This window comes from Grampus griseus (assembly GCF_964374135.1).
Source record: "Grampus griseus genome assembly, chromosome: 10".
In the NCBI taxonomy this organism is placed as follows: Eukaryota; Metazoa; Chordata; class Mammalia; order Artiodactyla; family Delphinidae; genus Grampus; species Grampus griseus.
The window spans coordinates 12,465,985-12,478,776 of record NC_139004.1 but is presented as its reverse complement, the minus strand read 5'-3'; the positions used below and the strand labels follow the sequence as shown (position 1 = coordinate 12,478,776).

The 12,792-nt window shown below is 52.1% G+C and overlaps 1 protein-coding gene across 6 annotated transcripts in view; it reads left to right on the top strand.

The window, feature by feature from the left end:
- ATXN1 (ataxin 1) overlaps positions 1–12,792 on the top strand; it is a 396,205-nt gene that overhangs the window by 371,898 nt on the left and 11,515 nt on the right. For all 6 annotated transcript variants that reach the window (XM_082664147.1, XM_082664148.1, XM_082664146.1 and 3 more), the window contains one exon: positions 893–2,942. In XM_082664147.1, the coding sequence (XP_082520273.1) occupies positions 1,053–2,942 (1,890 nt within the window). In that variant the 5' untranslated portion in view covers positions 893–1,052. The remainder of the gene's footprint in view (positions 1–892; positions 2,943–12,792) is intronic.

Sequence of the window (12,792 nt, the reverse complement as noted above, 5' to 3'; positions counted from 1 at the left end):
GTGGAGAGAAAATTCAAAGACCACTTGGAAAGGAAGTGAGAGGCAGAGGTAGAGCAAGCGTAAAGCCACCCTCGTTAAGCACACCCGCGGTGCCTCAGCCTGGTTATTGCATTTTTTTAAAACCATAACCATGTTCCTGTTTTAACTGTCCAACAGATTCCTTTTGGCTTTCTGTTACCATGTGAGTAGCTGTACTGGGAGTTGTTTGGAAACTTGTAGAGAACACGATTACTTGGGGCTCCCTCTGCTGAGTGGGCCTGTGTATAGTGTGTGTGCACGTGCGTGCATGCGTGTGTTAGGAAAGAGAGAATCGTTGTAGATCCAGTATGGACCCAGAGTCAGTGGAATCTCTCAGGAGCGCCTTTGGCAGAGGAGGACTCAGAGACAAGGTATGAAGTCCGCTGAGGATTTCCGTTCCTAACCTTGTCCTCCCAGTGCCTGGCTCAGAGGGTAGGTCTGGCTGACCTTCACTGGTGTCACCCACCTTGTGGGCATCGTTTGATTGCCCAGCGAGGTAAAGAAGAGCTAAGGCGTGGGAGTGGCATTTCTGGAAGCGAAACTAAGAAACGCATTGTCTACCTTCTGGAAAGAGAAAAAGAGAAGAGGGTATTGAAAGAGGTGTCTTAGGAGACTTGCTAAATCCATAAAAAAGAGGCTTTGACTTGCTGCATGTTGTAATGATCTTGCTGACGTCCTAAACAGTGCGGCCGGCCAGCGTTTTACCTGCTCTAATGTGGGGGCGGGCGGGGGCGGGGGTGTGTTTGGAATTCACGTTGACACCAGAAGCTTAGTCTCAATCTCGAGGAGGACGTTCTTTTCCGGTGCTGATGTTCTGATCGCCTCTCTCCTCCCTCTCCTCTTCCCCTTGTCCCGACCCTCTTCCTTTTCCCAGATTCCAGGGCGGCTGCTGGCGGATCGCACCCACAGGGAGATGATTCCTCATGAAGAGCCTGGATCCCCTACAGAAATCAAATGTGACTTTCCGTTTATCAGACTGAAAGCAGAGCCAGCCAGAGAGTGAAACGGTCACCGTGGAGGGGGGACGGCGAAAAATGAAATCCAACCAAGAGCGCAGTAACGAATGCCTGCCTCCCAAGAAGCGCGAGATCCCCGCCACCAGCCGGCCCTCGGAGGACAAGGCCACTGTGCCCAGCGACAACCACCGCGCGGAGGGCGTGGCATGGCTCCCGGGCCACGCGAGCGGCCGGGGCCACGCGGGCGGGCGGCTAGGGCCGGCGGGGCCCCCGGCAGAGCTCGGTTTACAGCAGGGAATAGGTTTACACAAAGCGCTGTCCGCGGGGCTGGACTACTCCCCACCCAGCGCGCCCCGGTCCGTCCCGGCGACCACGACGATGCCCGCGTACCCGCCCCCGCAGTCCGGGGCCCCGGTGTCGCCCGTGCAGTACGCCCACCTGCCGCATACCTTACAGTTCATCGGCTCTTCCCAGTACGGCGGGCCCTACGCCGGCTTCATCCCTTCTCAGCTGATCTCCCCCACGGCCAGCCCCGTCACCAGTGCGGTGGCCTCGGCCGCGGGGGCCGCCACTCCATCCCAGCGCTCCCAGCTGGAGGCCTATTCTACCCTGCTGGCCAACATGGGCGGCCTGAGCCAAGCCTCGGGACACAAGGCTGAGCAGCAGCAGCACTTGGGCAGGACCGCGGGGCTCCTGCCCCCCGGGTCCCCACCACCCACCCAGCAGAACCAGTACATGCACATCTCCAGCTCTCCGCAGAGCGCCGCGCGCCCGGCCTCCCCGCCGGCCATCCCCGTCCACCTGCACCCGCACCAGACGATGATCCCGCACACGCTCACCCTGGGGCCCTCCCCTCAGGTCGTCGTGCAGTACAGCGACTCCGGCAGCCACTTTGTCACCCGCGAGGCCACCAAGAAAGCCGAGAGCAGCCGGCTGCAGCAGGGCGTGCAGGCCAAGGAGATCCTGAACGGGGAGATGGAGAAGGGCCGCAGGTACGGGGCGCCCACCGCGGCCGACCTGGGCCTGGTGAAGGCGGGCGGCAAGGCCGTTCCCCACCCGTACGAGTCCAGGCACGTGGTGGTCCACCCCAGCCCTGCCGACTACGGCAGCCGCGACTCCTCCGGGGTGCGGGCCTCTGTGATGGTCCTGCCCAACAGTAGCACCCCTGCCGCCGACCTGGAGGTGCAGCAGGTCACCCACCGAGAGGCCTCCCCCTCCGCCCTCAACGACAAAAGCGGCCTGCACCTAGGGAAGCCCGGGCACCGGTCCTATGCGCTGTCTCCCCAGCAGGCCCTGGGCCCTGAAGGCGTGAAGGCCGCCGCCGTCGCCACGCTGTCCCCCCACACGGTCATTCAGACCACACACAGTGCTTCGGAGCCCCTCCCGGTGGGACTGCCGGCCACAGCCTTCTACGCAGGGACTCAGCCGCCCGTCATCGGCTACCTGAGCAGCCAGCAGCAAGCGATCACCTACGCTGGCGGCCTGCCCCCGCACCTGGTCCTCCCCGGCACCCAGCCCCTGCTCATCCCTGTGGGCAGCGCTGACATGGAGGGGTCGGGGGCGGCCTCGGCCATCGTCACGTCGTCGCCCCAGTTTGCTGCAGTGCCTCACACGTTCGTCACCACCGCCCTTCCCAAGAGCGAGAACTTCAGCCCCGAGGCCCTGGTCACCCAGGCCGCCTACCCAGCCATGGTGCAGGCGCAGATCCACCTGCCCGTGGTGCAGTCGGTGGCATCCCCTGCAGCCGCGCCCCCTACGCTGCCTCCCTACTTCATGAAAGGCTCCATCATCCAGCTGGCCAACGGGGAGCTGAAGAAGGTGGAGGACTTAAAAACGGAAGACTTCATCCAGAGTGCGGAGATCAGCAACGACCTGAAGATCGACTCCAGCACTGTGGAGAGGATCGAGGACAGCCACAGCCCGGGCGTCGCCGTGATACAGTTCGCTGTCGGGGATCACCGAGCACAGGTAACGTTCATCCAGATCACACAGGTAGGGGGACACCCCGCCGCACCACCTTCACCGCTTCCCGGCAGTGAGTTTCTTCCAAGAGGCAGACCTGTCGGTGGCTGTGGGGATGATGCAGGGTTTTCATTTACACCTGGAAGTTAGACTCGTCACGTTTCCCAGCCACGTTCTCTAAGAGAATTAAGCCCTCATACACCAAAGCACCTGCTGTTTGTCATGAATTAACTTCTCTGTGTCTAGAGTGGGGCTGGTCAGGTACCATTCTTGGGACAATTAAGAAGATCGCCACTCAAGCTATTTTTTTGTGCTGTGGTTTAGATGAGGAACCCTGATTAAGAAAAGTCATCTGTTTCCCTCCCCCCCCTTCTTTTGGTCAGGAAAAGTGCTGGTTAAGGTGAGAACGTTAAGTGCTCAGAGTGGCCACACCCCATGACATGTCTTTGTTGTAAAATGTAGGTTTTGTTATTATTTAGGTATGGTGAGGCCAACAGATGAGAATACAACAGCCATTGAGAAGATAGTTTGTTATACTCAGATGCCAAGAGGAGGGTTTGTGCCGTGCCATGCGGGGCCACATGGGGAAGAACCAGGGTCAGTCAGGAGGCACTGGGATTGAGAAGACATGGGCAAGAGCCTTGATCGTGGTTTCAGGGGGAAGGAGTGGGTGAGGCAGGGTAGGCAGACTTCGGATTGGCTAGTTGGAATCATTTCAGCAGGCCCTGGGCACAGGAGCTGTCCCTGGGTGTCTGGTACCTGGCCCTGGGGTGATCAGGGCTGGTGGACAGTGGCCCAGAGAGTGAAAGCTCCACAGAGGAGGTGGCTGGGCTGTGGGTGTTTGCTTTGCATATGAAGGACGTTCTCCCAGGCAGGTGAGCTGTCAGCTGTCTCTAGCGATGAGCTAACCCAGGGAGGCACAGTTCGTCCAGAGTCAACAAGGCCCCAGGATGTCAAAGCATCAGATATAGAGAATAAAAGGCGTGGTTAATATCGTCTGCAAAGCCAGGGCTGTCCCAGGTGAGCTCCTGGACTTCTGATATATAGGAACCCCAAGGACCAGATGTAGCCAAGCTGAGTCCTGTTAAAACTGGAACTATGATGAGCTCTCTTAGTTTCCATGGGTTCCTTCAGTCCACTCTTCTCCAGTTTCTTAAATCACTTGAATGCATTTATTCTGCCCATGTGTATGAAACAGCAGTTTCACTGCCTAGCTTGCTTGGAGTCAATCAGGTTTGGCCCCGAGGCCAGAAACTGCCCTGGTGGATGGTAGAGACTCACTCCCTCTGGGAATGGTTTCACTGAGGCCTTTTTTTTTTTTTTTTTTTTTTTTGTGGTATGCGGGCCTCTCACTGCTGTGGCCTCTCCCGTTGCGGAGCACAGGCTCCGGACGCGCAGGCTCAGCGGCCATGGCTCACGGGCCCAGCCGCTCCGCATGTGGGATCTTCCCGGACCGGGGCACGAACCCGTGTCCCCTGCATCGGCAGGCGGACTCTCAACCACTGCGCCACCAGGGAAGCCCCTCACTGAGGACTTTGAAACACTCATATGTGACAGCACCTCCTTCAGGTTGAAATGAGTTGAAAAATGGTCATGGCATAGCTGGTATTTGGGACATTCAAAGAAAATAAACTAGTTAATGGTTTGAATTGTTTTTAGTATATTTAAAAGAAAAAGATCAAGTGAGGTAGGGGAGCCCGATTTTCCAAAGCATTTTCCAGAACTGCTTGTGAATGTCCGGATGTGGGATCGTGCACGATATCAGGGGACCTGTGTTGCCAGGAGCTTTTAGCCCCGAAGACTTTTCTTTTTTTATGGTGAGATGTTGCTGTAGGCTTTCGTAAGGCCCAAGAAAGATTTCTCAGAGTTCTGATTTAAATATATATATATATATATATATATATATATATATCAAAAATGAGAATATTTGGAAAAGGGCGTCATTATTTAGAACTCACTACCCGTCTGTAGTTTCTGTTCACTCCCACTGTCCTACATGGATTAGGGGTGGGTGGATACTAGTTGAAAGAACAAGCTGTCTTTAGCAAAGTTGTCTTTTAACAGACCCCAGGTGAAGCCTGGAAAATAAACAAGAAGGAGAAGTAAACATGTTTTTTCATGGTCCTTTTAATCCTTAAAGCACTACTGTGAAGAGAGGTAGGCATGGAAAGAGGGGTGATTTTGAAAATGCTGCTGTCTCCGGCCTAGCATCTCTTTCCGTAAAGAGCAGCTCTGAGCTGAGGGCTCATCTCCAAGGCCCTGGCAGCCTCCGTAGTCATCAGGAGCTTCACAGACCTCTAGGTTTCACATCGACCCGACCCGGCAGTTCTTAGAGAGGAAGCATCTCTCTGTTTGCCCCGCTGGATCCTTTGCAGAGTGAACGCTTAAACGATGGTGAAGTCGGCTTCCATGTGGGAAGTCTCGTTTCCTTCCCATCGCCAGACCACCAGTCTCCTCGCTGACAGCCAAGGTGCAAATTAGAAGGCAGCGTGTTTGTCAGGGCCTGCTCACAGGTCTGTGGCTTCGGCTCCAAAGGGTGGCTGGAGTTTCACGCTGTAGAGACACACGTGCGGGGCCCCGACACCACCAGTGATTTGTCACTTTACCCCAAAGCCTATCAGAAACAGGCTGACGTCATCACAGCGAAAATACTCCACCAGCTGTGTTTACCACAAGTGACAGGAGCAGAGTCAGGAGGGAAGCAGAGGAAGCGAGAGGGGGAGAGGGAAGGGAGACAGAAAACGAAGGCCTGGATTTAATTTACACTCCGAGGGCTGAGGACTTCCCTCCATCCTCAGCGGCACTCGGTGGGGTTTTCTCCCCTGGTCTGTCTGCTCCGTGGATTCGAAATCACTAACACTTGCACCCACAGGGAGATTTAGAAGCATGCAAAGTGTTGCACTTAATGAGCAAACTCACAAATTGGATTGGGGGAGTTGTGGAAGGAAGGGGTGGTTTGCTAGAGGACAGATGGCTTTATGACCCCAGCCATAAATCCTGCACGGAAGCAGGACCACAGGGATGCTTGACTTCATAACCAACCACGGGCATCCCCGGTGAATGTAGTGTGGCTGGTGGGGAGAAGCCACGAGCCTGGGGTCTGGTTGGCTGCAAGGCAAGTGGTCTCACCTCTCAGAGCTGGGGGTTTTCTGATCGCTAGAATGGGCAAATGATTCCTTATACAAGATCATATCTTGGGCCTCTTCTCGTTTTTGTAATCCCTTGCTTTCCTGCCGTGCAGAACAGCTCTTACAAAATTTACTAGCATCCACTAAGCAAAAACCAAAGGGGGGACATAAAGGGAAACTTCCCTGACTTCATGCTTATAATCAGCGCATAGACCTCGTTGGAAGGAAAGCCACCCTGATAGAGCCAAGGGAGTTTTCACTGAGGGCATTGTTTTCAGGAGCCAAATTCCGAATTATTATTGTGCGAAAGACACCTCCAGGGTGGTCTCCAGCTAAAGCTCCAGATGAGGCAGCGTAGGAGAAAAATGCTTTTGTGTGTTCGTCACCATCCGTGAGGTTTTGTCCTACCCAGTGCAGTATTTCTCGGCCCAGGCAAAGCGTCCTTGCATCCGAGTTCCCCCACGCCGGTGCCGTGGGAGAACAAAAAGGGCGTCCCAGGCATTGTCTGTTAGCCTGTGCACACCACATGAAGCCTCTTCAGAGCCACCCGTGGTCTCCTTAGTCCGTGGCGAGTCCCAGAAGGGATCCCCAGGTGATAGCATCAACGTGGGAGCTGGTGTGATGCGGCTGGAGGATGGAGCGTGGTCTGCTTGGGTGGGAAGCAGGTTAGCTGGTCAGAAAATGCAGGACCTGGATCCACCGCTCTGGAGCTCGTGCAAACCACGTACAGATCAGTGCACGCATACTTCATGGTACAAATTACGTATGCGCCTTCCATTCGGTTTACGCCGTAGTGCAAAGAAAGAAGGTTGTCAGACGGATGAAAGAAAATACGTTCGAAGGAACCAGCACGGTAGGTAGCGCGTAGTAGGCCCTCGCCAATGTTAGTTTCCTTTCCCTGCTTCCACTTGGGTGACTTTGGCCCTGAGAAGAGAAAGGTTAGCTTCTGAAAAATGAATAAAAGGCTTCATTCTCTCCAAAGAGTTTATGGAAGGAGAGACAGTTTAGAAAAGTCTAGAAAGAAGGCTGACCATTTCCAGTGAGCACAGTGAGCCCTTTTACGCTGCCGCTGTTCCTGTGGCATGTTTCCCCTGAGTGGCCCAGGAGTACCCATCCTGCTGCTTCTCTGAGGAAGGCTCCGCGACCTCATGCTAGCCTGTGTGCCTGTGACACAGTCTGCGTTTTCCTGAGCGTGAGCTGGACTGGAGGGGTCGTTGGGTGGTCCACTCTGCACATCAGTAAGAGGACCGGTGCAGAAACGGGCTCGTGCCCCTTTCTTTTGCAGAGAGGATCTAAGCATCATGCCCACCGGGGGACCCCCTGCCCGGGATGGCGCCCCCTGGGGGGCCCTGGGCTTCCATCTGGCACACAGTGTTCTGTCTGAGCAGCCACCCAACGCCTCCATCTCATTCTTCCCAGGCTCAACTTTTCTGAAGAGTACACGACATTTTGTCAGAATTGTAGTACAGTTTATCTGTGAGCTGCTCTGGGGTGACACTGGTCGTTGACTGCGTTTTTCCTAAGTGCCGGCCTCCGTCTGTTCTTAGGGCCGTCTGTCGCGTCCCAGATTCAGGAAGGTGACTACTTCCTTTTACCTCCTTTGTGGCTGCTTCGTATTCCGTGCCATTTTCTCCTCCCGACTGTCGTGTGTGTGCGCGTGCGCGTGCGCGTGTGTGTGTGTGTGCGCACGCACGCCTTTACAGCGTGTTATAATGACGTGATCGCTGCGTGTCTACTGATGGCTTTTCTTTCATTCCACTATTTTTTATTTTGACTGCCGCGTTCTGTGAGCCATCAGTGGCAGCATTATGCAGTTAATGGATTAGTTGGTGCCTAAAAATAGCCAGAGCCCTCACGCAAGCCACGCAGAAGCCTGTGTGGTCCCTTAGCAGCCAAGGCAAACCAACTTGCCAGACATTTTACATGGAGGGCTTGGTGGATATGAACCCTAATGAATCAGAAAATAGGTAGTGGCTTCCCTCAAAGCAGAGCTCATTACCGGGCCTGGGGTCCAGTGATGGGTGAGAATCCATTCAGTTCTAACGCCAGAAAGGCTCCAGCAGAGAAATGGTGTCGAACACATTTTTGTTTGTGTGTGTGTGTTCCCTCCCCCTCCCCACAAAAGAAGAAAAATGCTCTCCTTTAGTCTGTGTGTGATGTAAGTGCCCCCGGCTTGGGAATCTTACATGTGTTATTTAATTAATTAATTTATTTATTTAAAGGCAAAGAGGACTTTTTTTTTTTTTTTTTTGTCTGTGTTGGGTCTTCGTTGCTGCGTGCGGGCTTTCTCTAGTTGCGGTGAGCGGGGACTACTCTTCATTGCAGTGGCTTCTCGTTGCAGAGCACAGGCTCTAGGCGCGTGGGCTTAGCAGTTGTGGCTCACGGGCTCTAGAGCGCAGGCTCAGTAGTTGTGGTGCACGGGCTTAGTTGCTCCACGGCATGTGGAATCTTTCCGGACCAGGGCTCGAACCTGTGTCCCCTGCATTGGCAGGCGGGTTCTTAACCACTGCGCCACCAGGGAAGCCATTACGTGTTTTACTGAAGCAGATTCTCTAGGACCATTGTTGTTTATAGCTTTTTAAAAAATAGACTTTATCGTTGGAAGTAGTTTCAGGTTTACAAAAAATGGAGCAGAAAGTACAGAGAGTTCCCAGATGCCTGAAGTTTCCCCTGTTATTAAAATCTTGCATTTTTGTGGTTTACTTGTGACAATTGATAAGCTAAATTGATACATGGTTATCAACTAAAGTCCATACTTCACATTAGGGTTTACTCTGTGCTGTACATTCTGTGGGTTTTCATAAATGTGTAATAGCACGCATCCAGCCTCCCAGTGTCCTAGAAACTAGTTTCCCCACCCTAAAAACCCTTCCTGCTTCACCTATCGGTACTCCACCCCACACCCCTGGCAACCACTGATCTGTTGCCATCTCTGTAGTTCTGCCTTTTCCGGAATGTCATGCAGTTGGACTCCTATAGTATGTAGCCTTTTCAGACTGGCTTCTTTCACTTGGCAACATGCATTGAAGGTGCTGCCGTGTCTTTTTGTGGCTTTGAGAGCTCATTTCTTTTTAGCCCTAAATAACATGCCGTAGTTCTTTCAGGCACACATTTTAAGACCCCAGGGGAGGAGGGCAAGTGGGATAGACCCGTGTGCCCCAGACCTGCCCTGGTCACCTGCCGCATGGGTCCCGTGGAGGCCCTGGGAGCCAAGTGACAATGAGAGAAGACCTAGCTCATCCGTCACTTGGGGTTTGTGTTTGGAGGCGTCTCTGCGCGGGGATGTGGGTTCAATGAAACAGCTTCCACCAAAGACTGAGTCAGGCTTAGCGCGAATGTGATGAAATGTTTTAAATAGAACACTCACCGACGCTCTTACACTCGATTGAAGAGGTGTGACTTTTTATTAATGATCTTTCAACGTCGAAGTAAATGGGGCTCTCCGTCAGCCCCTCCGTCTTTGTTCCAGGGTTCTCTGATTTTCTTGATGTGTGGAATGTGGTTGTGCAAACTGGCCTTCGAGGAAAGCAGACTGGCTTTTCTCTGCAGGTGAAACGGACCAAGAACTTCACTTGCAGACAAAGTTAGGGATTCCCAATGTAATCATTTCACCAAGAGCAAGACGTCATCACTGAAACCCAGCTTCTGAGCGATGTCCTTGCTCCCAGATGCAGGCAGAATTTGTACATTTGTGATAGGCTCAAGCAAAGACGTTTTGTAAAACAGATGCCCTTCGCATATGTGAAAACAGGGATTCTCGTGAAGGAAAATGGAGACAAAGTTAAGCAACAGACCTTTTGTTTTCTTTATAGCTTGCTTTTGGTGATACGTACATATGTGTGTATATACGTACATATGTGTGTATATAGACATAGCACCAATCTACCATTGAAAAGTACAACCAAACAGCATAAGTATGCGTATATGCATGCATTGTTTAGATACAGCAGTCTTTAACTAAGTAGCTAAAGGAATTTTGCTGAACACAGGAAGGTGACATGGAATAAATAATTATCAGCCCAGCAGTGAGGATGTGTTGCCTCCCTGTCTTGGTTTCTTCATCCTGAGTGGAAGCTGGAGGTGATCGTTTTAGAGGAGTTGGTTTAGCGGGGCTGGAGGGAGGGAGGGGAGGGCAGGTTTCTCTCTGGAGCAGTGGTGAGCGACGGGCGTGCCTGCAGCAGCCGGAGGAGGGCGGGAAAAGGGCACAGGAGGATGGGAGGTGATCACTCCTAAAAAAGAGAGGTGCTGGATACAAGACATCCAGAGATGAAAGGCAGAGGGGCCTCAAGCTGACACCAGGACAAAGGCTCTTCATGCTCCCATTTCATCTTCCAGACTGCTTAAAGTGTTTGGAAAAGGATATATTTATGGGATGAAAAAAAATGGACTGTGTCGAGCTGCCAGGAGTTATGTAACATGCTTTGACTTTATATGGTACTGCCCCCATGAGTTTATTTTCATTGGAGTTCAATCTGTCTGAACCCCCACAAGATCATAAAGTGAATTAATGGTTATTAGCATGGCTGAAAGAGCAAAAAGGAACCTCAAGATTGGAGAGAAAGTAACTGAAGTGTGATTCAGTGAAATCAGGGTGAGCTCAGCATCTGACTGACGGGGGAACGTGGAGTGAGGCAGCTGTGCCTCACCCAGGAAAGCTGTCTGTTGGGGGCTGAGCAGCAAGACCCAGGGAGGGCGCAGCCCCTCTCCCTGGGGAGGATTGTAAGCCCAGTTTAGTCCTGGCTGGTGGCAGCAAGGCCAGGCAGAGCCTCTCCAGCGTCTAAACATTGACCTCTGTTGGCCAGTAGTGCCATTGCGGCGTTTTTGACACGTGGAAGGCATAGTCTTTCCGATTTGTACTGAGCACCTGTTACATGCCAGGAAGTATTCTGTACCCTGAGGATAGAACAACGAGCAAAGCAGGCAATATCTCAGCCCCCATGGAACATATAGTCTTAAGGGAGTTTATGGGAAGAGGTGAAACAGACAAATATGGAAGTAAACAAAATAATGCATCGAAAGATAATAAGCGCTATGGGAAAAAAGTAAAGCAGCCTAGTGGGGGTGGGGAAGATAAGGATGGAGGGTAGTTTTTTTGTTTGTTTTTTTTTTTCTTTTGCGGTACGTGAGCCTCTCACTGTTGTGGCCTCTCTCGTTGCGGAGCGCAGGCTCCGGTCGCGCAGGCTCAGCGGCCATGGCTCACGGGCCCAGCCGCTCCGCGGCATGTGGGATCTTCCCAGACCGGGGCATGAACCCGTGTCCCCTGCATCGGCAGGCGGACTCTCAACCACTGTGCCACCAGGGAAGCCCGGAGGGTAGTTATTTTAAATAGGTGGTCGGTGACGCTGTCTCTGAGAAGGGGAACGGGAGGACACAGGGCAGAACGGACTCCACATGGAGGGAATAGCAGATGCACAGACCCAGAGGCACGAGTGTTTTGGAGTGAAAGGACCAACAGGGAGACCAGTGTCACTACAGTGCAGGGAGGAGGGGGTGGGATGCAGACCACGCCAGGCTTATTCACGGAGGCTTTTTCTCCCCGTGAGAGAAGCTGGCTTGGCCAGGACTGTGGAGTGGAAGCAGTGAGAAATGGTCTCATTCTAGCTGTAGTTGGAAGAGAGAACCAATGGGATTTGCTTGTAATTTGGATGTGTGTGGTCTGGGAGAAGCAGTCGAGTAAAGTATGATGCCCAGGCCGTTGACCTGAACCCTGGAACAATGGGGACGCTGCCCCTAGAGGTGGGGAGGAACCCAGGAGGCGCCAGTGGGCAGGGGAATATGAAGAGGTCTGTTTGGGACACGTTAAGTTTGAGTTGCCCGTAGATATCCAAGTGGACATCACCAGGTAACATGGTTGCCCGTATCCATGTAAGCCCTGGTGCAGTCACTTGTTTTGCATACATGTTCTGGCTCCTCACTGAAGGCAAGTACTAGGTCTTAAACAGTAAGTCCCTAACACTTCGCAGGTGCTCAGTGTTAGATTTTGAACTTTATTAAAACTGCAAAACCTCAAGTGTGAACACAATAATATTTCTCAGCACCCAGAGGGAGACCCACATGGACCTCAAATTCAACTAATTCAGACTCATTTCTGGTTTAAAGTGACATCATGTCACAAAATCCTACCATCAAGATAGTACCCGTTGGCATTGACAGCATGTTTTGAGGCAGATAACGTTCCTCTCCAAGGGAGTTTCAAGAGGACAGACCCAACCATTTTTCTCACCGAAAAATCTGTCGGTATGATTTGTTCATTAACTGTTAATGATCAGTTAATCTTTAAGAATGTTTATGTCCTTCTGACAAACCTAAATACGAAATTGAAATAGATTTATTATGACTTACTTTCGTTTGCTTATTTGAGATATGTGCAACAAGAGTTTAACTTTTACTAATGAAAGGGCAAAAACTTACTTTAGTTCACATACATGCAGACCAAAAAAAAAAAAGTGCATTATCTAGATAATTCAGGCTACATAATTAGGGTGGGAAGAATATTCGTGAGGATAAGTATTAGCAAGGGTAAATAATTAGGAGAAAAATAACATGTGGCCTGAGCCATCCAGTCCACTGCTTACAATGATCAGATTTATCTGAACGTTTTGCTCCTGATCTGTGTGGACCCAGCTGAGGGAGTGACATTCTTTTCCCAGAAGGGCAAATCACTTTTGGGAGAAGACAAAGCCAGAATTTACGAGGAAGGGACCAAAGGCAAGCCTTTGACGTGACAG